The sequence below is a fragment of the Silurus aristotelis genome (genome assembly GCF_946808225.1).
Source record: "Silurus aristotelis genome assembly, chromosome: 8".
Taxonomy (NCBI): Eukaryota; Metazoa; Chordata; class Actinopteri; order Siluriformes; family Siluridae; genus Silurus; species Silurus aristotelis.
Window position 1 is genome coordinate 9,899,756 of NC_139581.1, and position 23,553 is coordinate 9,923,308.

At 36.2% G+C, this 23,553-nt stretch overlaps 1 protein-coding gene across 5 annotated transcripts; it reads right to left on the reverse strand.

Moving 5' to 3' along the window:
* Window positions 1-4,998: 4,998 nt before the first annotated feature.
* On the reverse strand, window positions 4,999-22,833 carry etv1 (ETS variant transcription factor 1). Of its 5 annotated transcripts, none has more exons than XM_083548269.1 (13): window positions 22,636-22,833; window positions 22,066-22,219; window positions 21,744-21,822; window positions 21,381-21,428; window positions 17,343-17,396; window positions 14,099-14,228; window positions 12,720-12,911; window positions 11,339-11,586; window positions 9,989-10,057; window positions 9,806-9,874; window positions 8,398-8,567; window positions 6,793-6,894; window positions 4,999-6,610 (listed from the first exon to the last, which is right to left on the reverse strand). In XM_083548269.1, exons 2-13 carry the CDS (start codon window positions 22,108-22,110, stop codon window positions 6,389-6,391), a joined length of 1,428 nt encoding a protein of 475 aa, XP_083404395.1. In that variant the 5' UTR covers window positions 22,111-22,219; window positions 22,636-22,833; the 3' UTR covers window positions 4,999-6,388. The 5 variants fall into 5 exon arrangements, with proteins under 5 accessions (XP_083404395.1, XP_083404393.1, XP_083404394.1 ...); XM_083548267.1 differs by having other exon boundaries at window positions 8,398-8,618; XM_083548268.1 differs by having other exon boundaries at window positions 8,398-8,618; window positions 22,066-22,216; window positions 22,636-22,779.
* Between the last annotated feature and the right edge of the window lie 720 nt (window positions 22,834-23,553).

Here is a 23,553-nt window from a genome sequence, read left to right on the forward strand (position 1 = left end):
CAAATTACAGGTACTGTATTCTATTATAAGAGTGAGGAATCTTATTCAATTGGTGTCTATTTTATGATTTAAATTGATAAAATGTAGGAGAAACATTTTTATTCTTACTTCAAATTAAAAAAATGTGTGACTTTTCAATTTTTGATTGAGTTTAAAGCCTCATAATAGTGAAATGATAGTAACTTGTGTTGTTGAGTCTATTTTTGAAACTGCGTCTTATTTATTTATTTACTTATTTACAAACCCGAGGAGGATTGAAGCGTGATGTACCTTTATCCATTTCTAGAAAGAGGTGTGAATTGTGTCTGTCTTCAAGTGTTATGACTTCAATCCTGTTGCCTTTAGGGGTAAGACACGTTCATTTTAGTCATTAAAGAGTTAGGTTACCGTGTAATAAATGCATTATTTATCTGATTTGACACGAAGTGCCATGTTAGTAGAGACTTCTCTTTAATTTCTCTGTAAAAACTATGCAAAGCAGAGAAAGAAATGTCATCATTCAAATAATCTGTTTCTTGGTTATATTTTAAAGGCTATTTCAGGACCGGGTTATAAATGTCCTGACCTAAATTTACCTCAGTTACATTAGTCTCAACACCACCTGTATTCGTGTATTTTCCAAGCTCCTAGATGACCATGCTTCATCTGTGGAAATTATATAGGCAAGCACATGAATTGTAGTATTTTAACTTTTCGTAAGCAAGACGACATTATCTTTTCAGCCGAAGTGTATTTTCTGTTCTCAGGTTCATACCTGAGGAGCATTCTTTTATGGAGGTTTTCTGTAAGTGCTCGATCTTGTAGCACAAAGACTTTTTTATGTATCATACCCCTCTCCCACCTCCAACCCTCTTTTCTCTTTCAGTCTTTCTTTCTCTCGAGTGACAGATGGGTTGGCCCTCCTCTCGGAGGACGGTCTTAGGCAGACCTGTGTACGCCTGACAGGATGGCACAGATCAGACGACATTGTGGAAGGTGAAGAGCCTTTTTGTTCGCCAAAATCACTGTGTGATGCAAAGCAAAGGGGGCCAGTGGCAGCCTGACTGGCTGGGACGGATTCAAAAAGTGCGAGACCCTGTTTTGTGTACAAAACGATGGCACAGGCAGCTGGCAGTGAACAAATGAGTGATAAGGTGCTGTTTGTCCTGTGTGCTAAATCATCACTCTGTAATGCTTATCTATCTAGAAATTACTTTTATGAACATTCTGCTTTGTCTTTTCTAAAACTCTATATATAGACTGTATAATGACTCTTACTGGGCATTTATTATATTTCATTTGAACTAAATGAAACTAATTATGTAACTAATACTGTATGCACAAACTTTTGCGGTAGTAATTAGGGATTGTATTAATAATATTTTAGAATTTTTACACCTTTTAATGGTCAATATAATATAAATAATTCTGTCTCCACTTATGTTATAGCAGTTATAAATAGATTTTTCCTCTTTCGTAAAAAACATACCTTTCATGCTAAGCAGATTTCAAAAATTGGACAAAAAAAAAAAAACATTAAAAAAAGTAAAGTGTAGAAAAATGCAAAATTATCCCTATAATAATTCATTTGGGTGAAATACCTTTTATTTATAAAACTTTTTTATAATCATCTATGAATTATGTAGAGCATCTTTAATGCACATCCCTGTGTTATTGCAGTACTAGTACATTCATACAATGTAAACCTGGGATTCACAATAAATAACGCAAATTTTTTTTATTTTATTAATTAATTAATTTTTTATATTATTTATTTATTTATTTATTTATTTATTTTTTTGTACTAGATTGTACTTAGTCTTAAGTATATTTGAATACAAAATAAAAATTGAAAAGAATGTGAGAAGAATAAGAGAAGAATTAAAAGAATGTGATTTTCTGGCATCTATTTTTAACTACTTTTAAAAATTAAAATTTAACCAGAAAAGTCCAGTAGTGCTTCTGTAATCGGTTTTATTGAACTCAGGTGCATTATACAGATTTTGCTCTTTAAAAAAATAACCTGCAGATCTAAAGTTCAAATTCATGCACTTCACAATAACCATCATGAGATGTGTGTGTGCAGGTGTGTGTGCATGTGTGTGTGTGTGTGTGTGTGTGTGTGTGTGTGTGTGTGTGTGTGTGTGTGTGTGTGTTTGACCCTTGGCTACAGAGATGTACAAAAGCCAATTTCACTAGTATATGAGCACACATCAAGGGCTATTCATCAGTGTCATGCATGTCTCTATAAAGCCCCAACCCTGTGGGGTTTCATCTGCCATAAAACCGCCAAGTGAGCAATGGGCAGTAATGTAATGAGTGTCAACCAGTGGCAATGCCTAGAATTACTCTCTGCTCACCCGTCAATTACTGCTCCAGCACTACGCAACTCTCTGGAGTCAGCAACAACTCAGACGTCTTTGATCGGCTTGCTGAGAGCAATTATCAACCGAAGCCTTGGTGCGTAAATCCGATATGAGATCAAAATGTAAGCTTGAGCAAGCACGGATGCACTGAGGAGGCCTTCACTCAATAACGTTGCGTTTATTAAAGCACGAGACCTTTGATCGTGTGGTACATTCACAACAACAAAAAATGTATTGTACGTTTAGAATAGGTGTGAAAGCTGAAGTGGAGATGATTAGGTTACACAAAAAATACACAGTGTTGATGATTTTAAGATGAAAAACTTCAATCTCTGTATTTTATTGTTAAAGCAAAGCTTCTTAAATTGGCCTAAATAATAACCTTTGCACTATGGATGAGTCTCTAAAGGATTCATGCATTTTTTTTTACCCTGTCAATTCCTCGCTATTGATGTGCAGTAAGTGCTTTTTTTCCCTCTCTTTTTTTCTTATGTGCATTCAAACTTGTTGAGGTACCCCAAAAACATTTGGTTACACTAAGGCCCATTTGGTTTCATTTTACTTGTCAAACACTGCCAACTGGGACACAAACCATTTCCTATGAGCAAACATGGGATGCTATAAAGCAGAGTGAGACAACGCAAGCCTCAGCAAACACAGAGGTGGATGGATGGGTACACCGTGTGCCGAGCTAAATGCTTAACACCAGCCACTCTACTAATGGAGCTGACCGAGCGAGCAGGCGTTTGCTTGCTGTTGAATGGGGGAGAATGGTAGAATTACTGTCAGCCCACTGAAACATATGGTCAAAGTGTTTGTTAAATACACATTTTAAGAGATTGGGTGAATTGATTATGCACTCTGTTGTTGATAGAGTTTTTGCAATGTCTGATGTACAAACAAAATTTTTTTAAAAATGTATAGCCTTTCAGTATTTTACTACAATAAACACAGGAAAATAATTAATTGCTCACATGAAATAGGCACGATTGCATTACAGTGACCAGAGAGCAGTGTTTCCATTTTGGTAAGGAAACACCATTTGTAAGGGATTTGACTCTGTGGCCTTGGAAGCAAACCTGATCAAAAAGAGTACAGAGAAAGAGTGAGAGAGTAGAGGAAAGATTAATCAGTTCAGAAAAAAGCTTTCAATACGACTTAGAAAAGATAAGTAGTATATGTTTAATGCAATAATTTGCTTCATCATTTTTTAGCATTTCAGCTTCAACAGACTTATAAACTTAAAGAATCTTTAGTGATGCATCTGATGCAATGTCTTATTAACTGAACTATAGAATGATTACTGTTATAAACAAGGTTTGTTCTTATTAATATCATTTATTCAAAAACTAGTTAAAAATGTTTGTCTTTATATCTGTCACCATGTGTAACATTTCTGTTAAATACAGTGGAGACATAAGGACGCATGTGAATATACATTGATGAAACCTTTCTTTTATTAGGAATTCCCCTTGATAACTCCAAAAGGTCCACAAACTAAAACAGAACACAATTTAGGGCAGAGAAGGCTTTGCATGATATTTCAATCTGAGATATTTGAATGAACCACAATCATTTGTGTCCTCTTGAGAACCGTGACGACAATTTTAACAGACAAATTTGACCGCAGCTTTGTGCTAATACATGTGCATGTCTGTCTGTGGCTCTAGTTCCCCCATAGTTGATGCTTCTTTAATAAAATAGGGAGATTTCTTTGTTTTTTTTTACAGAAGATTTCGCCAGGCTCTAAAGGAGAAGAAGAAGAAACACTATTTGACAAATTTTAACGCATAAGAATCTGTCACCTTTTCACCTGAACCTGAGAATTAGTGCCATTTACAAAAAGTCTGTTAACACAAGAGTAGATTTGTAATCGCACCTTTCTTGTTTTTTGTAGAACTTGAAATGATCCTCACATTTTCTTGACTTTTAACTGTTTCCTAAAATAATGTTTTAAAAAAGAAAACTGTACACAGGCCCAGTTGAAATGAATCACTGCTTATTCATTAGCCAATCTTCACCCAGTCTTCTACTTAATTATTTCTTTTTTTCAATATAATCCCACCAATGTGTCTTGATCAGATAGCCACTAAACAAACTGCAGAAGCAAAGCTCCGTTTTGATCTGAGGTGTAGGACACACCACCGCTTTGTCAACTGTGTTTTTCAATGTAAGGCTGTCAGGAGCTTTTGATAGGACCATATACCATAGTTCTTTAAATTAAATGTTTGCTAACCAGTGGACATGCTGCACATTATTGGAAATATCTACTTGGGAGTTCCAGAAAGTTCCTATACACTGGTTATATTTGGCAAAAAAATCCATTCAGAACCTCTGAATTTACAAATTGTAGGTCCACATAAAACCATCCTTTCTAAACGTTTACTTAGTTCTAAAAGCTTCCTTAAACTGATTGTGGATTATGCTGCATTTAGATATTGATTTTCTGTGGACTGTCTTTGAAATAATGCAGTGTTGTCAGATCTCTAAGCAAAAAAACCCCACACAGTATAGCTTAAATTATTCTAAGGGCCTATATGTGAGAGTGTGTGTATGATTTGTACACGAAACAGCTTAACAGCAAGCAAAAAAATTCTTAAAAAATACAAAATTACTCAAAATAATGTTGTTGTTTTTTTAGATTGAAGACTCATTTGTATTTCAACACGGTTTTATTACAGAAGTGTAGCTATTGCCATTTCCTCCTTAATGCTGAATATATTTTTACATTCAATAAACACTGAATTTTATTTATTAATTTTTTTTTCTTGTAAAAAAAGACAAAAAACATGAATGAGCGTACTGCAGGGCATAGCTGCCATCTGTTATGGAACAACTACATGTATCCAATCACATGAAAAAGCAGCATCGATGTGTTGCAACCTGAATATACATGTTCATATGTTCAGAGATTATGGAGGAGTTGGGAATTGAAACATTTATCTGCAACCTTTGTCTATGAATTCTTAAAACAAAAAAACTGCCTACAGGAAATCTAAATGTACATAATAATTACCAGAGATTTGGACTAGAAATGTGTGATATCATGAAACTATATTTTTCTTAAAATAATGGATTGGGATGGATGGATTTTGCATACCAAATCATAAAATATAGATATTTTTAATCTAAGAAATAAAATGAAAAAAAAAAATGACAACAGCACAGGGTCAAAACCAGTTTCCAAATCTTATACAATCAGTCATCAGGAATGTTTATTTTATGTAAATGTATATGTATTTTCTCTATGGATGGACCAGATTGTCCAAAAAGAAAGATAACAGACATTTTGTACTTCCTCCATTGTAGTAGTTCATCACTTTTTTCCTAATAACAGATAAGTGCATTTTATGTGATCTTTTTCACACATTGAACTGTGACTCACTGATACGTGTGCTTGTTTCGTTTTCACGGTGGAGAGTTTGATAGGCTTTAATTCTGATACAAATACACTGAGTTATTAGCTGCTACTCAGCATGACACCAAGTAGATGAGTAATGAAAATAAATGAGCACTCCACAAATGATTTAAAGATATCTTAGTAAAAGAGGTTGAGATTTATTCACCCACATTCTCCAGACTAGAAACCTGTCTAAATAGATGAACCATAGTTCCAGAAAGAGTCAATTTTTCCAGAGTTTGTCCTGTGTGAATCTGGCATGCTCAACCCACCCCACCCTCCCACTTATTGAAAAAGAAACAACGTCAAAGGAGCGGCTACCGTAACTAGGACAGTAGGTTTTACACGCTGCCCATTTCTCTGTCCATAAAGTGCACTCTTTGTCCCAGGGAACGACAGAGACGACAGAAAGAGGAATCCGGAGAAGTCCTGATCTCACACAAAATTCATAAGAATTCTAATGAGAGAGTTACTATTTTGATGTTGTTGGAATTTATATGAATAGAATTGTAAGAAAAACTATGAGCGATAACTCCCCACTCCACCCCAAACATGAAACCGCTCATAACTTTTCATACTAGTTTATGAATTCTTACAAATTTTCAAAGGTGAGACCAATGTGGCAGAAGTCTGTGCTCCATGATCAGTAGACGTAGCCTTCGCTGTAAGGGTGTGGGTTGCAGTAGGTTCCATCTTGAACGTATGCCACGCTTTCGTCGTAGTGCGACAGAGGCACGGTTTCTTCCTCATTTATCTGCCTCTCCATGTCGGTCTTCAGGACGGGCCGCTGATTGTCAGGGAAGGCCATGGAGAACAAGGCCTCGGGGTCGCACACAAACTTATACACATATCTCTCACCTGCCACCTAAAGAGCAGAAAAAAAAGCAAAGTCCACTGCGATCAGTTTCACTTTTAAGGTGCTGCTTGAACATGGACGTGAACATATTTTACCAACTTTGTAATAGATTTTTTGCAGAAAAGGTAATACATATTACATTAAACCTAATAATTTTTTTCATAATGTATTAGCTTTGTCACATCCTTTACCTTCTGCATGATCCCTTTCTCGTAGTAATAGCGTAACGAGCGGCTGAGTTTGTCGTAGTTCATGGCAGGGCGATTCTTTTGGATCCCCCAGCGTCGTGCCACCTTCGGAATAAAAAATGGCCATAAGCACATAAGAAGAATTCATTAATTCTCAAGCGCAATCGCTCTTTATCACGGAATGGTCTCTAATTATACACGACACTTATTATTTTAGTCTCTGAAACTCCTTCAGGTGGACATGCTGTATGTATCATTTTGAGATGTGCTCATTAGGATGAGTGAAGCATGGCAGATGTTATGGCACCTGTCCGTATGCCCCCTGCTTCTTTTTCAAATCTTCCTCCCTCTATTCTCCCTGAACCTGCCACAGTCGGCCTTTTTTCATTCACGTCGTCCACCTGCCTGGTCAAACCCTGCAGCCCTGGGTCACCTGATGGCATGAATTGGCCCCCTGTCCCGTACAGCTGCCCAATGGGCCAGTGCCAGCTTCCTACACACACTCATACACAAGCCAGAGCTGGATGCAGCTCACAAATGCAGCACTGTTAGTCTCCTTAAAAAACCTCAGCCAGTCAACATGGCTTTTACTTTCGAAATATTTAGCAGTCAGCTTTCTGCTGCGTGTTTTGTTTGGATGATCATGAAAGTCTATCTACTTTTAAATCTCTATTACACAAGGCCTGGCCTTTAACGGGCCATCAAAACATGGTCTTGAGCTCAAACTGAACATTTAAAATGGTGGTTTGAAGATGGAGTGAAAACTTGATTTGGCAGATTAAGTTTCGTCTTAAATTTGGATGAAGTAATCAAGTAATTAAGCAATTCAGAGTATATTAGTGCTGGGAAACTGGATTTAAAATCATCTTTATCTAATACTAATCTCATTGAAATGTCATTCGAGTTTAGACATCATTTAATGCAGCATTTTATTTTTAGGTTATTTTTTTCTGAATAATAATGCATACTGAAAAATGATATATTACTACACAAACAGAACAAAGCTTTTTTTTGTATTTTATTGAAAGGAATAGTTCTTTATCTTTTAATCCTAATAAAGCATTACTTCCCCCAGCATGAATATGTATGTCTATTTAATCTAAGCGTGATTCTGTGAAATAAGTGCAGTCAAATAAATGAGCAATATATTCAACATTCACATGATGTAATGTAAATGTTGTTTATGATGCTAATTGTGGCCAATGATAGTTAAAGATAATATACAATGGGATTTTTAATCCCTTACAATCCTTGCTGGTTTACTATTTAATTATTCAACTGAAAAGCATTTTATAATTTTTTTTATAATCTATAATAAAACATGTTTGGAAAACACATTTTAATCCTTGAAATTACATATACATCATATTGAATATACTTTACTTATATTAAAATTATGTAATTTATATTATGAGTTTATGGTAAACATAATCAAACCTGTTTCTAAACTTTATCTTTAATCTTGAAATGGTGATGGCCAATAAGATTTGCTGCCAGCAAAGCAAGATTATAAAAACATGTCAAGGAAATTGTCATAATAATCATAATAATTCTTAATAGAACCCAGAAGCACATTCAAAATTTATATGACATCTTTGGAACCAGTACCTCCTCAGGTTCAATGAGTTTGAACTCCATTCCTCGGCCTGTCCACGCAATGAAGTGGGAGTTGGAGGGGTCATCAAGCAGGGCTACTAGGAACTGCCAGAGCTGCAGTGAACCGCGCCTCTGATAGGTGGGACCCTCACGGTAAAGCCCTGCCTCCTGTTTGATGTCCCCTGCAGTCATGAAACAGCTGATCACATCAAGTTCTCCACAGTGTGTTTTACCTAAGAATACAAAAACTCTCACAGGTCACAATACACAATGCCACTTTTTGAAAGTTTTTATAGTGGATAGCAAAAAAGCTTTGATGCGTTTTAACAAGAAAACTGGAGTTTAGTCACAGATAAGAGATTTATCTGTAATATTACAGAAAATAATCCTTCACTTAGAAGATCCCTAATGATAATGACAGGCATTACATGTAAATAATAATAAATATACTGCATGGTATTCATTTTTTCCATAACTCATTATTTAACTCCAATTGCATCGGTTGTGACATGATATTTGCTGTTAAGTATCAAAAAAGTACCATATTGCAATATTTATCACAACATTTCATGCAAACAGGTAAATGGTAAACATACAAATAATAAATGTTTATTTTATTAATATTTTTGTTAGAAAATATTAAATTAAGTATACATTATTGCTTTTGATTTAATATTGATAAAACGAATGATTTAATCGTTAAAAAGTAAGCATTTAATAATTTATTAAAATTAACAAATAAAATAAATAATAAACATACAAATAAATAAATAAACAAGCCCATCCTGTAATGGTTATTCTTTTAATAGGAGGAAATTTTCGTAATTTTTTTTTTTTTTTAAGTTCATTATATTATACACTGTTGAATTTTTACATGACCTTAACATTTGGCATGAAAATAATTCAAATTCACTTCTTAAAACTTATGTCAGTGCCTGTGCAAAGCTGAATCCTAGCAGCTGTAATTGTTTTGGACACTGATTTTTAATTTAATTAGTTTTAAATTAAATTATTAAAACTATCTATTCGCTGATGAAGGCAATGCACATTTTGTGAGAACCCACACACAAGCACCCTGATGTCACTGTTCCACTAGTTTACATGGGTGTGTTTAATCACAAACCATTAATTTACTAATTTCCAAGCAGAAGGAAACTAAAGAAATAATTATTTTAATATCAGGTGTTGGGCATAAAGAGATCACAGCATTTGTATTAGATATGTATCTGTTTGATGTATATTTAGATAAAATATATGCTATTATAACACAAAGGAACAAAGACAAATCAAATGGTGTATGAAAGACAGATTTGAGTTACATATAAGAATTTTCTCAAATGGCAAAAATTCATCTTGGAATCCTTTATTAAACTAGGCAGTGATATCCACAGTGATGATTACACTCTAAAATAAAACTAACCTTCAGCCTTTTCTGGTACAACGCACGTGTCATCGTAGAAATGCCTGGTGCCTTTATCAAACATGCAACCTGTAGCAAGAAGACGTTATTATGTACAGAATTCACAAAAACACAGCTGAAAAACAAAGGGGCCTACTTTCCTTTAAGATTTAATGAATGATAATTTAAAGCTTTGAACAATACCTTCAGCTCTGTTTGAATGAGCTAAATAACTCTCTTGTCTCAGGTAAACAGAGTGGCAGCTAGGCACTTCTGCAAAACATACAGAAGAAAAAATAAGACAAATCGATTTAGAATACATTTCCTGCACTATAAATTGACGCACAGCATATGCACATAAAAAGTGATCACAAAACCTGCAAGCATTTAGCACTATATATTTGTTTTGTTGTCTTGAACTGTAATTTAATCAAAGCAAAGGTGCAGTTTCTAAGTGAATGCTTAATAAAACAGCTAACCCTGTTCATTTGAGACTATAAAGATCTTTCAAGGCCTCATTCAAGTAATGGCCCTGTCGAGGAAATTACTGTTAATTAAATTAGCCACTGCCCTCCCATCCTTTCGACAGCACACAACAAACATGCTTTTTTATGGGAATAAATTCTTTTAACTGACAAGACAAGAAATAGGCGTTTTCACCATCAAAGTAAAAAAAGTAATAAGGTTATAATATAGATTTGTTTTTGTATAAGTGATTATAATTTTGAATAATCTATATATTTCGAATATTGAATAATAAATTCCCGAAATAACCACGTTTACTTCCCCAAAATGCAAAGCGACATGTCTGTTTCTCAGGAGAGGGGATTAGGGCATGTGTCCTGATTCCCATAACCATGACAGGAAGCAGCTGAGGGCCAGACACTACATTCCTTCCTGACAGGCTGCTCCAATGTACCTCGAGTTTTTTTCTTTTTTTTTTTATGAATGAACAGCAAACGCCACTTCATTCATGCCAGAGCTGAGCCAATAGCCTGAGGGCCCCGGGGGAGAGATTATAGGGGCCCTTCTCTCTCTCCCTGCTCCAGCCAGGCCCTCAGGAAATGAGACCAGAGCCCCTTTTCTCTACTAATGCACTAATTCTATCAGTCACCCCATCCCTCACACAACCACGATCTGCCTTTAGAGAAAAAAAAAAAAAAACAGCATTTACCGGAACAGTCTCAGACTCTTTCCTGTCATACTTGTGGGGAGGTTAATACTCGGCTGAGGGGAGGTTATTAGCAAATTTAGGCTGACTGTTCCCGCTAACCAAATGCTAAACATCTGTGAATGTATAATTAATTCAATTAATTCAAAAATACTAAAGACAAGAAGGATTTTGGTAAACATGTGACCAAAACGAATAGCAAAGATTATAAATTAAATGAAAGTTGAAAGTTATAGTGTTGAAATGAGGATGAAAGTTATAATACATTATTATATCTTATATATAGGGTTTCTTTAATTTGAATCTAGCACGTCTACAGACAATGTCTCATTCCGTAGCGTATAATATATAAATAAGTGCTTTTTTGTGTTTATGTGAATCACCTGAGTCATAGGTAAAATCTCGTGGCTCTTGCTTTATCATCATAGAAGGGGGGTAAGATTGAGGCAGGGGGGCTCCCACTATGAGCGGATGCTCAAACAGAGGATCCGAGTATTCTTGCTTAAACCCTTGGGACTGAAAGGGAATGCTGGGTTCAGACATTTGTCTGTGGTACAAGGGACGCCCGTCTCGCCCCATTGGAGCCGGTGAAGGGAACGAGTGACACGGCTCTGATAGCTGACGCCGGAACCTGAGGAAAGTCATTTCAACAGCAAAGTCATGATGAAAACTGGACCTTTCATTAAAAAAAATTACTTTTCATTTATTTTTCGTGAATGTAACTGTGAATTTAAAGCATATGCTCTGACTTTTCCGAGTGACACTAAAGTGCATCAGCAAAAAAGCCAAAACAATAATTCTGAGATCTTTCAGATCAATTTCCAGGGCAGAAAACCATTTAGCTACTAGACAGCTCCTTATTAAATACTATTTCAGTTTTGGCAATAAAATAATGTATTATTCTATTCTTCTAGTTTATTGAAATTAAATAATTAATGATACTTTCTGCTATTTTATGTTTTGCATAGTACCTTTATCCACTGAACATTCTTTAACCCTTACAATCTGCTCATATGCTATACCTTTACAGTATAATTCGGGTCAATTTAAAATTTCCGAATAACAAATACCAAATCTGAAACACAAATCTATTTAGAATGTATATGTAGTTTATTTTACATTAATAAATAGGTTGTTAGTCTTAAATGAATGTTTCAGAGTGAAAGTGCATTTTATTTTTAGGTTACACATCACTCTTTTATGGAACAAACATAATTCACACTATTTAATGTTATTATTTAGAACATTAACTAAAATGGCTGTTTTTATCAAATATTCTCACTAAAATCTGTTGTGTTGTCCTGTCTGGTTAGCATTCAAAGTCCTGTGACTTATACTGTATATTTCACAATCATCTTTCTGCCTCTTTTATCTTGAAACAGCAAGAATAAAACTCACCTGCTTTGACTTTAAACGATACTATAGTTAATTTGGGTTTTCTTTGTTCACTTGTTATAATATTAATTATCATATGAATTACAGTCATCTTTGATACATCACAGTTGTACAGTATAACAAAAGACACGAGTGGCTCCAGTCTCTGGAACTGATAATTGTTTTAAAATCTTTAGCAATAAGTGATAACTTGCCTAAGGAATTGTTTGAAGATTTTTTGTCTGCTTTCTGTGGTCTATTTTTATAAAAAAAAACTGTCTAATCTTGAAATCCTGAGATAAGAAACTGCTTGATGTAGTAGCTTTATGTATATATAGACTAATATGTATAATAGAACAGCTTGTTTTGGCTCAGTATTTGCATAAATACCTGTGGTCAATGTTGTAGGTAGTGTCTGGGAGGGGCTGTGGGCCATTGAGGTGAGGGTATGTTCTGTCTGGTTTGGGGGTGAGGCCGGCACTGGGAGACACATGGTGCTGATGAGGGGACACTGGTGTGCTGCAAGGTGTATTTGCAGGACTGGAGCCCTTCATTCCTGCTGCATGCTTTTGCTCGTAGGCACTGCAATCATCACCAAGCGAGAGAAGATCAGTTTCGACGGTTTGAAGAAAAGAAGCTCTATTAGGATAAACTGATGGAAATATATGTAATTGTGTACATTAGCTGGAGAACTTTGTTTAGCTACCTTGCACACGAAATCTGCAGCTGACATCAACACTTCAACTTTGACTTTTGCAAATGCAATTACGTGCCATTCAGACTCATTTAAACAAAATGCGCACATTTCTACCGTCTCATTCTTCAGCTCTAAAGAGAACGTTGTTCGCAATGAGCTCGCTAGTTTAGCTCAGGTGTCATCAAGCTAGTCGTTTGAGTCCCATTTACACCCTTTACAACATGGAATGTCATGAGTGTGTCATCGAGTCAATGGAAAGATGACTGTAACCAGGCAACCGTGTTTCGTGTGGATGGTTGTCCAAGTAGAGAGAAAATTAGGTACAAGTATTATGATATAGTAATTGCACATTTTTTGCCCTTTTGGTTTTAGATGCACCTGCTGTTTTGTTTCACAAAGCACAATTTCTTTTGAATGGAAAATTTGTGATGGGGATTCGGGAGCAGAGCATGGCTGGAGCAAATTATGAATATTACACCACTACTTCTTGAAAACATAGCTTCACTCTGGAAACTTGAAGAGCAAGTACCTCCGATTTGAACAACATATGACTGTATCCATGCACTGTGGAAACAAATTTGCGACAGGCAACACACTGCAAACGACTATGTTATGCTACGTGCACACACATACACAAACGTGAATCACATTAGGTTTGAACGAGACCATGCAGACTTGGACTGTGAGTTTCTATGGCTGCTGAAGAAATTAATCAGGAAAAAATTAACCACAGTGAGAAAAACCAGCAGGAATAAACAGGGAAAGAAGAATAGAAGATTTGAAGTTGTTTAATATTGCAATTACATAATGTAAGTATAATGGGGTGTTTAAAAATTCTGTCTGGCTTTACCACATTAGCAATTATACCATTACTACAATGATATAAAGATAAAATACTTTTTAATAGAATTGTAGAAAGTGTGGGTAGTAATACATATGATGCATACCAGTGTATAATTATGCTTATGGTTTTCATTGTAATTTCCTTGTCCATACCTATATTTTTCTCAGAAAAGTAAAAATAGACATCACAGTCCTATATTTGTGCATGCGTGTTTGTAATTGACAATACCTGATATTGTACATGCATTTCTCTCCATAGTGGAGCTTGAAGGGTCTCTCCTGACTACAGGCTGATCCCAGATTAGCGCAGGGGCTGTGGGGCTCACGCTTTATCCTCAACTGCAGCCCATGGAATGCCACTGTGTAGTGAAAAAAAAGAGAATAAAGCAATGAAAATGATTAAAGAAATAAAAGATTTACCGATAAAAGAGCTTCAACTACCAATACGGTGCTGAAATACACTGAAAAAAAAGGGGGTTAGGCAAATGTAGTGAAACAAAAAGTTAACCCAAGATGAAAAATAATAAAATTTATTTCACTGTGACTAAGAGACATGACATAACCTGGTGTGGATGTGACCTGGTGAAAACGCAGACTCTTTTAGCTGTATGCAGATCTCTCTCTCTCTCTCTCTCTCTCTCTCTCTCTCTCTCTCTCTCTCTCTCTCTCTCTCTCTCTCTCTCTCTCTCTCTCTCTCTCTCTATCTCACACTCTCTCCCCCATCGCCTTCCTACACTATTCCCATTTCTCTTGCCTTAAAGGGCTGTTAAGAGCTGAACGACTGCTGATGAATCTCCTGTCCTGAGAAAGAATCAACACTAAGTCAGTTAGCCTAGCGAAGCAGCTCTTAGTCAGTCTGTACAGCATTGAGAGGTAATGTGGCTCTGCTGCTGCCACTCACCAAGGATGGATTAGGCTACACCTGGAAAATATTCATTTTCAACAGTTATCAAACCACCTGGACAACTGTCTATCCATTCCGCTTTCCACTTTCCATCTATCCCTCAAATCGTGTAATGGATAAAAAAGGTTGGAGAGCCTATTCAAAAACCTCCTTCAGCAGCTGTTCTCACCATAGTGGAAAATCATGAAGACTAATAACCAACCCCCTGAGAGAATTGACCTTTTACGATCATTGATCGGAGGTTAAAAAGACACAAGATAAAGACCTCTGACAATTTCGAACAGAGTAACACTCGTTAAGCAGTGGCTCCATCGCCGTAATTATGAGGGTGTAATGAGGGTGGAGATGCATTATTATAGCTGATGATGATGGATTCTGACGTGACCAGCCACAAGGATTCAATTTCACTAGCTATTTATATTGTTTTCTTTATTTTTATTATTTTATTTTTTTTACTAAGCAAACAAAGTATTGTGTAACAGTCTTAACACAATTAAATATTAATAAAACATTACATTGGAAAATAAACTTGAATTTTATTGTTCATGATCAGTAAAAGCAGGTGTATAACTTACTGCAATTTTATTACATCAAAGTATTAATCATTTTATTACTACAGCAAAAGAATAAAAAAGATACAAAACTACTGTTTTCACTACAACAATATATACAGATTATTTTCTGTGGGCCAAAACAAGAACTACTTAAAGTACAGCAAAATACATCATTATAGATTTTAGTCTGAGGAACAAAAGTATATGAATCAATACAAAATGTATTTGCTTTTCAGCGAAGCTAAACCCTATTTTCTGCGGGGGGACATCATGCGTGCGACTCTTTCAAGATTGCAGCAATTACAGACACATTGATTTCTCTTAATGGACGACATTATGAAGGATTTGTCTGTGGCATTTGCTGTTATTATTCATTTCCTCAAAACGGGGCTGATAGTTTAAAGAACTATAAAGACAGACATATTTTCCATTCACCTTTACACATTATCCATCGTTGTGGAATACAAAATAAAGTCACCATGTACTGTATAACATGATGATGACAACTATAATAATAAAAATAATAATAATAATAATAATAATAATAATAATAATAATAATAATAATAATAGATATTTTCATAGTCCTCATCATAATTGTTGGTTTCTGGTAAATATATATAAAAAAAAAAGATAAATGATTTATTGGTACTGTTTGATCTCCCTACGTAAAAACAGAATATTCAGATAAATTTATTAGTATGTCTGACGCTTTTCTTTCACTGATGATTAAGGACGGTATTCCTAATAAAATACTGATTAATTAAAAAAAAAAAAAACTCAATCTAAAGATATTTTCATAAAATATGTATTCATATAAGATTCTATTATAGTTTTTTTAACCTATATTTGTGAACATTCCTGAATGCACTAAATATAAATTTTACTTTTCTTATTAAAGATTTTACAGTGTAGGTGTATTTAAATTTTTTTTTTTTGCAGAAAATTTTGTTTTTGTGTCTTTATCCTTCTAGTTTACTCAGAGATACATTTTGTAGCCTTTAAATAGCACTGTGCTTTGTGTGGCTGTGTGCTGAGGGAAGGTAAGCGAGAGGGGCCGTGCCAGCGTGGACACATATGGGAGGGCTGCATGCTAGGCTGCCTGTTCAGGAGCGCCACAACCGCGCCCTCGCCCTCCCACCATCTGCCCGTCCCTCCTATCCTGCCCTGCTCTTCCCTAGCCTGTATCCACAAATGCCAGCTAACAGCACTGAGCCAGCTCAATGACACTGCACTACAGTGCACAGGGACGCAAAGTGGATGTGTATTTAAAAATACATTTCATCCGGTACACAAACCACCAGCTGATTCAGTATCACTCAAATGGACAGTATCCTTCATTGTGTTGAATGATATTAAGTGAAGCAAGGTTTTGTTCTGAAGTGAGGTCACATGATAAATGCCTGGCTATTATAAAGGCTATTATTGTAATCTCTCTTAACTCCCTTAACTGTTTCATGCGTTACCCCCAAACATACAGCCAAGAAATCCTGATTTATCTCATTATGTGAACATATAAAGCTGACTACAGTATTCTCATAAGCAACTGTATTGTGCGCTGCTTGGTGAACTTCCCTTACAAGACAAAGCCCTCTTTTTTTTCATCCTCAGTGCGGTGGTGTGTTTTGGCTTCTCTTTAAGACATAAGCTGGCCTCATACCCTACTGTGCCATACTCAGTCCATGCCACTTCCGACACTGGCACTGAATCCACTGATCGCCCCGAGCCAAGTCTACTTCCTATGGCCATTTAAAGTAATACCGGATCTACACACATGACACAATCTACACAAACTCAGGCTAACATCTACTTACATGGCAATAAACTGATCAGAAATATTAAAAACCTCATTCAGAATGCTTATGCTGTGTTTTTTTAATAAGCGAATAGTAAAGTATTTATTGAGAATTTTACTGGTAAATGTTACATTATGTAACATTTATAATATATAATATAGTAGAAAGTAATAGTACAAAGGAAGAGTACAAACGCTAAGTGAAAACATATTACACTTACAGTTTTCAGCCTGAAAGTCAGGAACAAACTGCTCATCATTGTCCGGAACTTGAGCTGAACAGAGAAAAGAAGAAGAACGGAAAAAAAAGAGGAGAAAAGAACCAAATTAGTTTCTTTCCTCCTTGCCTGTGGCTAACTCGAAGAGTTAACACAATCTGTATTTAAAGTCATTTCCCCTATTAAGCTCCAATGATTTAAACAGTAATGAATAAAAAAAATGGTAATCCTACGCATGAGGACATTTTATTCATTTATAACAAAGGAGACATATCCTCTAATTATGTCAATAATCTAATTTAGACTTAATTTGCTGGACAGAACAGGGTTCTGCGTGTGAAACACAAGCTAAATCTCTGTCAGTCATTTTTTAAGATGCAGTTCTGTCAGTGAGAATTAAATCACCAAAGAAATACAAGTATTTTGGTGCTTAGAATGCTCCAAAATGTAAAATTTCTCATTGATAATATATCTGCCATGGTTTCTCCTCTCTGCAGTGATGAGTGTTTTTATTTTTCTTCGAGGCAAGACTCAGGGACAGCTATGCACCCAAAAAAACACCCATTGTTCACACCGTCTAATTGGGACACGTCCCCACTGGTGAATGCACCTGTACCTGCCGCGTCGGCTTTCCTCCAAACCAAGCATCTCTACTTCACTGCTGCCTAATGCTAAAATAATGAATCCTTTAGTACAGGCTCCAGTTACGCTTGTTCGTGTTTATGTTCCACGCATTTTACACTTTGAGTGCGTGTCTGTTTCCCACAAGTTCGATCTGGCGTAAAAGCCAGCGAGGCAAAAAGCAGAATGAGACCTCTGAACGCCAGGCTATTAGCACGTTCATTTTGAAGTGACAAATATGGATTTCCATTTTCACACCAACACTAACATGTCAGGGCACACAAATATAAATATACAAATACACTGCACTTTTAATTGGTTTAATGAGGGCAATAAGTTACTTTTTTTTTTTTGCATTTTCTACCAATTTCCTTTCTAACACCCACTGTATGCAAAGCAGTTGACAAGTGACTTATCTTTATGGTCCAAGCCTGTGTGGTTATAAAGGTGTTTAAAAGCTTAAACACCACTTCATATATGCACAGCAACATCGGCGTTAACAAATCGCCACCCGTCTGACAGATCGGCCCAAATTGACAAAGTAAAAACAGCTGATAACGGTCAGGTCTACCGTTTATCAACTACAAATGAAGGAAGAAAGAAATGAGGCACAGAAGATGGAGTATAGGTTAACACAAATGAGAGGGAGATGAAGAGACGGAGAGGGAGGAAAGTTGCAGGACTCAGCAGGGTGAATGAGAGAGCCTGTGAATGAGACAGCTGATCCAGGCAGCACTACTGAGGACAGCCTGGGAGTTGGAGCACTGCCGTCATTCACAGGGAAGAAAGAAAAAAAAAAAAAGAAAAAAGATGCACACAGTGAAAATGCAGGCCTCTGGTGAATTGATCATTACACACAGATATATAATAGTACATACATGCTATTACAACTCTTCTTTACAATTTACACTAAAGTGACAATGAACAATAGTCTACCTTTTTTGATATAGTCTTGTCTTGATAATGATAATGATCAGTTATTTATAATTATCAATACTGTTCCAAAAGATGCTTTTCTGTCTGACCTCGATATAAAAATATCTTTTTAAAAAGGCATCTATTTTTCTTAAGAAGACTTGCAGATAGCTGCCTTGGTAAAAGTGACACACGTATGTCAAATGACCACCCAATCACCTCTTTTTTCTCTCTTGCCGGAAATATAGTCTGTCTCTCATATATCTTCCTCTTCTTTCCAATTACCTGAGACGATAAATCTCTAAAATGATTCCAGTAGTTCTTCGTTTTTCGTTTTAATGGACAGGAAGTCGTCTATTAAATCTATCTACAATTTGCCTACAACCTCTGGCCACTATGGCTGACTGATGTAAGACAAAGTGAATTGGGTTTGTCATTATAATATCTAAAGCAGTGGACAGCTCTTTCTTTTTTTTCTTCTCCTTTTTTAAATCCCCTTCTTCCTTCCTGAGACACTAAAATATTTAAATGGTGTCTTATTCTTTTAAAGGCCCTGAGGTGGAATCGCTATAATCACACTGGCACTAAGGAAAAGTAAAGTATCCTCAAATCTGTTCCTAAGCGGGCTACTCATGCGAAGATTCTTTGGCAGTACCGCGAGGATTTTTAAACGTGCTAAAGAATACATGACGATGGTCTAAGGTTATCAAATATTGAGATTCTTTCACACCTACAGTATGTGTGTGCCTGAAACCTTTAGTTCGTTTGGTGGTAATGATAATGTCTTCATACACATTTTATAACATTGAACATTTGTGACGCATGCAATAAATGTAAAGTCTATTACTGTGATTCACTGAGTTAATAAAAAGGTTCATAATAAACATTTATAATTTATTTTTTTCCTGAATGTCATGACTTAATTATTCAATGTCCAATTATATTTCACCATGCCAATATGGCTACAAGTAAAATTATAAAAACAAACTTGAACATTAAGTTAATTGCTAATTTCATGTACAGCAAAGACCATAAGCAACAAAGATAGATTGTGGAAATATGTCCCTAATGCAAAGCACTGGACTTAGTTTTACAAAACCACTTTGCATAATTCTAATGTGACAGTCTATTTTGTTTATTTAAAAATATGCACATTAAATATGAGCTCGACCTTTTGGGTCAAACTGCTTGAAAAGATATTAAGCCCAAGCTACAATTTTTGCAAGTTCTTATGCATATTAATTTATTATAAACTTCTCCAAAATATCAAACGCAGTGCTACAATAAAATAGTATTATAGATGACATTGTTTAAAAACCCTAAAATCTGTTAATATGAATCGAAATAAAAATAAAATTAATAAATTACCGCATTCTTACAAATAAAGATTTGAAAAATATTTTTAAAATAATAATATTCAATTAAAATTGTAGTAATGAATTATCTTAACCAGCCAGCTAACTTTTTTTGGTCCAGAATAATGTGTTAAACAATTTTATGCTCATATTATTATGGTTTTCACTACAAAAAAAAAACAACACAATCAGAGAAAGTGTTATATGATTTATATTCCCTGACTAAAAGAATTAGTTTTTAAGTTACCTGCAATCAGTACTTTACTACTACAGTTGCCTAGGCAAAGAGTTATGCATTTCACAATTTTTTTTAAACATTCTAAAGCGTTTCGAACAAACAAATATTGCCTAAAATATCACAGGACAAAACATACAACCACTAACCTAAAGGCCGGTGCTGCAAGCAAGAAGGAAACAAGACGCTGGCGCTCAAGTCCTGAAGCATCCCGTTACACCATAACAACCATGTCTTTCCATCAGAAAAAAAATCTATCAATTCAAAAATGTAAAAAAAAGAACTTGCAGATGCTGCTGCTCAGACTGCAACCCTTCTGAGCATTCTCAAAAGTTGTCCATTTGTCCAGAAAGTGAAAAAATACTTAGCATGCAGCACTGACAGCTGTAGTTCTTTAGAAGGTTTCATATATAGAAACTATAAGAGGTTGATGGTGAGAGAATGACAGAAGCAGAGAGTGTGTGTGCATGTGTGAGAGAGAGAAAGAAAGAGAGAGGGAGAGAGGTGGTGGTGGTGGTGGTGGTGGTGGTGGTGGTGGCTCGGCTGCCTTAGCGTTTGCCAAAAGCGGGGGAGAAGAGAGTGAGTGCGATCGCAAGTTCTCCTGGTAATTTGTGATGACACTCGCAGTAGAAGCTCCTCGGTCTCCCTCTAGACTCCTCTGCCTCTTTAATGTATGCATGACACATGAGGTGCCTTCACCACACACGCATTAATTGGACTGCATATTAGGCATTGTAACTTGAGGCATATTGCTTTCCCCTCCCCCACCGTATCCCTCTCTCTCTCTTTTTTCTCTTTCTCTGTTTTGAAGATAAGAGCGCTTGTTGATCATCCAACTATAGATAACTTCAACAAGGCCAAGCTTTTAACACAAAACAGACAAACACACATACACACTAAACTCACTATGCGTACCTTCTGCCAGCCAGGTCTCCTGAAGTTGGCTGAGATCTTGGAAAAGCTCTGCGACAAAGGACATGCACACAATCAGAAAAAAAAAACAAATAGGAACACAGTACCAATCTTTGCTTGTTTCACACCAGACTTCATAGTTTAACCAACCAGATCAGCACAGAGGATCTGAGTGCTGGAGAATCATGTTGTGGAGCTTCTTTAGAAGCATGTGGTTTGTAATTGAGATTGTTCAGCACAGAGTGCAGGTGGAAACAAGCAAATTGCATTTTGTGAAATGTTAAGAAGCCGTGAAATGAAGATTGCCTCTTTCAGCCACCCAGTACCCCCCCCCCCCTTCACACACCCCACATGTTCTGCGCTTACCCTCACTGTCCAAAGCCAGGTCAGAGTTAATGAATTTCCTTTTCTTGTCTTTTGCCAGTCTGTTACTGCATGCCTTTCCCTGTGGATTTGAGGAACAGACAAACAAATCCGTTTATACCAGATGAGTCAGAGTGCTATGACTGTAGCTTCATTTGGGTTGCAGTAAAAGTTTATTTTTTGTTTGTTTGTATTAAAATATATTCATTTTAAAGATCACTATTCCCTCATATGTAAAAAAAAAAATGTGATCATATGAATAGCTTTAGTGTGAATCTGTGATACAGACCAGCCAACATGCAAACTTGCAGCCTACAGTACTTACATGTGCATTAATGAAAGGTACGCGCTGGTCGTAAAGTGTGTCCATGCTGCAGCAGATTTGGACGCTGACTCTGGGAGATGTTTATCTGTAGCTGTGCGTTCAGTGCGCCGTCCGATCAGCGCCTGAACTGCTCTGAGAGGATGGCTTGGAGCTGCTTTAGTGGAGAGGGAGGGAAGAAGAGAAAAAAAAAGCATGAATGAAGTGCTCGAACCCGCAGAGAAGGTCCGCTTTTCAAATGCTCCATTCACTAAGACGCACAGAAGCGTGTAATCTGTCGTTCAGCTATCCAAAGACGAAGCGTCTCTCCGCGCCAGCGCCTTAAAAAATAAATAAATATCTAATCTCTCTAATCCGATTCGTTTCATACAACAGGTACACGCAGCAGGTAGGATAAAGTAGTACTTTAAGTAATCAAGGTATCAGTTTTTGAATGAACTGGAGCACCGACTGAAAGCAGTAACGTTTACGTTCCTGATGCGCGCAGATGTGCTCATGGTCGTCGCTGGAGCTTTTACGCGTCGCTATTATACTTTCCAAACTGGCCGATAAATGCGGAAACGTCGCACTTACCTCTATAAATGATCTATCCGTCATCTATTTACAAGTTGAATCAGGGAAAATGCGCGTTATCTCCCACGTTCTCCTTCGCACAGATTTCGCCGACCAGGTCCGCGAGTTCTCGGCCTCCCGTCAAAGCCGCGCCGCTGCTGCGCCTTCTCATTGGCTCCAAGCCCCGCGCCGCCAAACCCCGGAGCGCCCCTTCTGCCCTCCACAGTCCTCTTTACACTCCCTTTAACACGATTTACAGCCAATTGACATACTGTACAGCACAGTTTTAAATATATATATATATATATATATATATATATATATATATATATATATATATATATATATATATATATATATATATATATATATATATATATATATAATTTAGGCACAAATGTATTATTATTCAGATTATATTTGTATTATTGGGACACTGTACATCTGTAAACTCATAAAACAGTAAATGTAATCAAAACTGTACTTTCCCTCATCCCTGGGGTGGCACCATTAATGATAAAACACTGTTCCTTTAAAATGTAGGCCAGTCTTAATGATGTGGATGTAGCTTAACGCTAATATATTTAATGTACATCAATAATACAGTAGGTTTAAAGCTGCACTACATGCACCTTTCTGACGAAATTATACCCTTGATGGTACAGTACTGACCAGGGAAGTCATGGTACCTATTTCCCCTTGTGTGTGTCTTTTCTTTGATTTTGTCTTGGAAAAACCATTCACTTACATCCAATGTCTAAAAACCAAAAAAAATGCACACACATCTACATGGAAAAAGAAACCAACTGATAAGTTTCAATTCATTGGAAAAGAGTTTAGAACCATTCCCTTACTGCTCGTCTCATTTGTTTGAGGTGTACATACTATCGAACTGCTGAAAGTAGCAAATAACTGCAAAGAGCAAAACCCATCAATTCT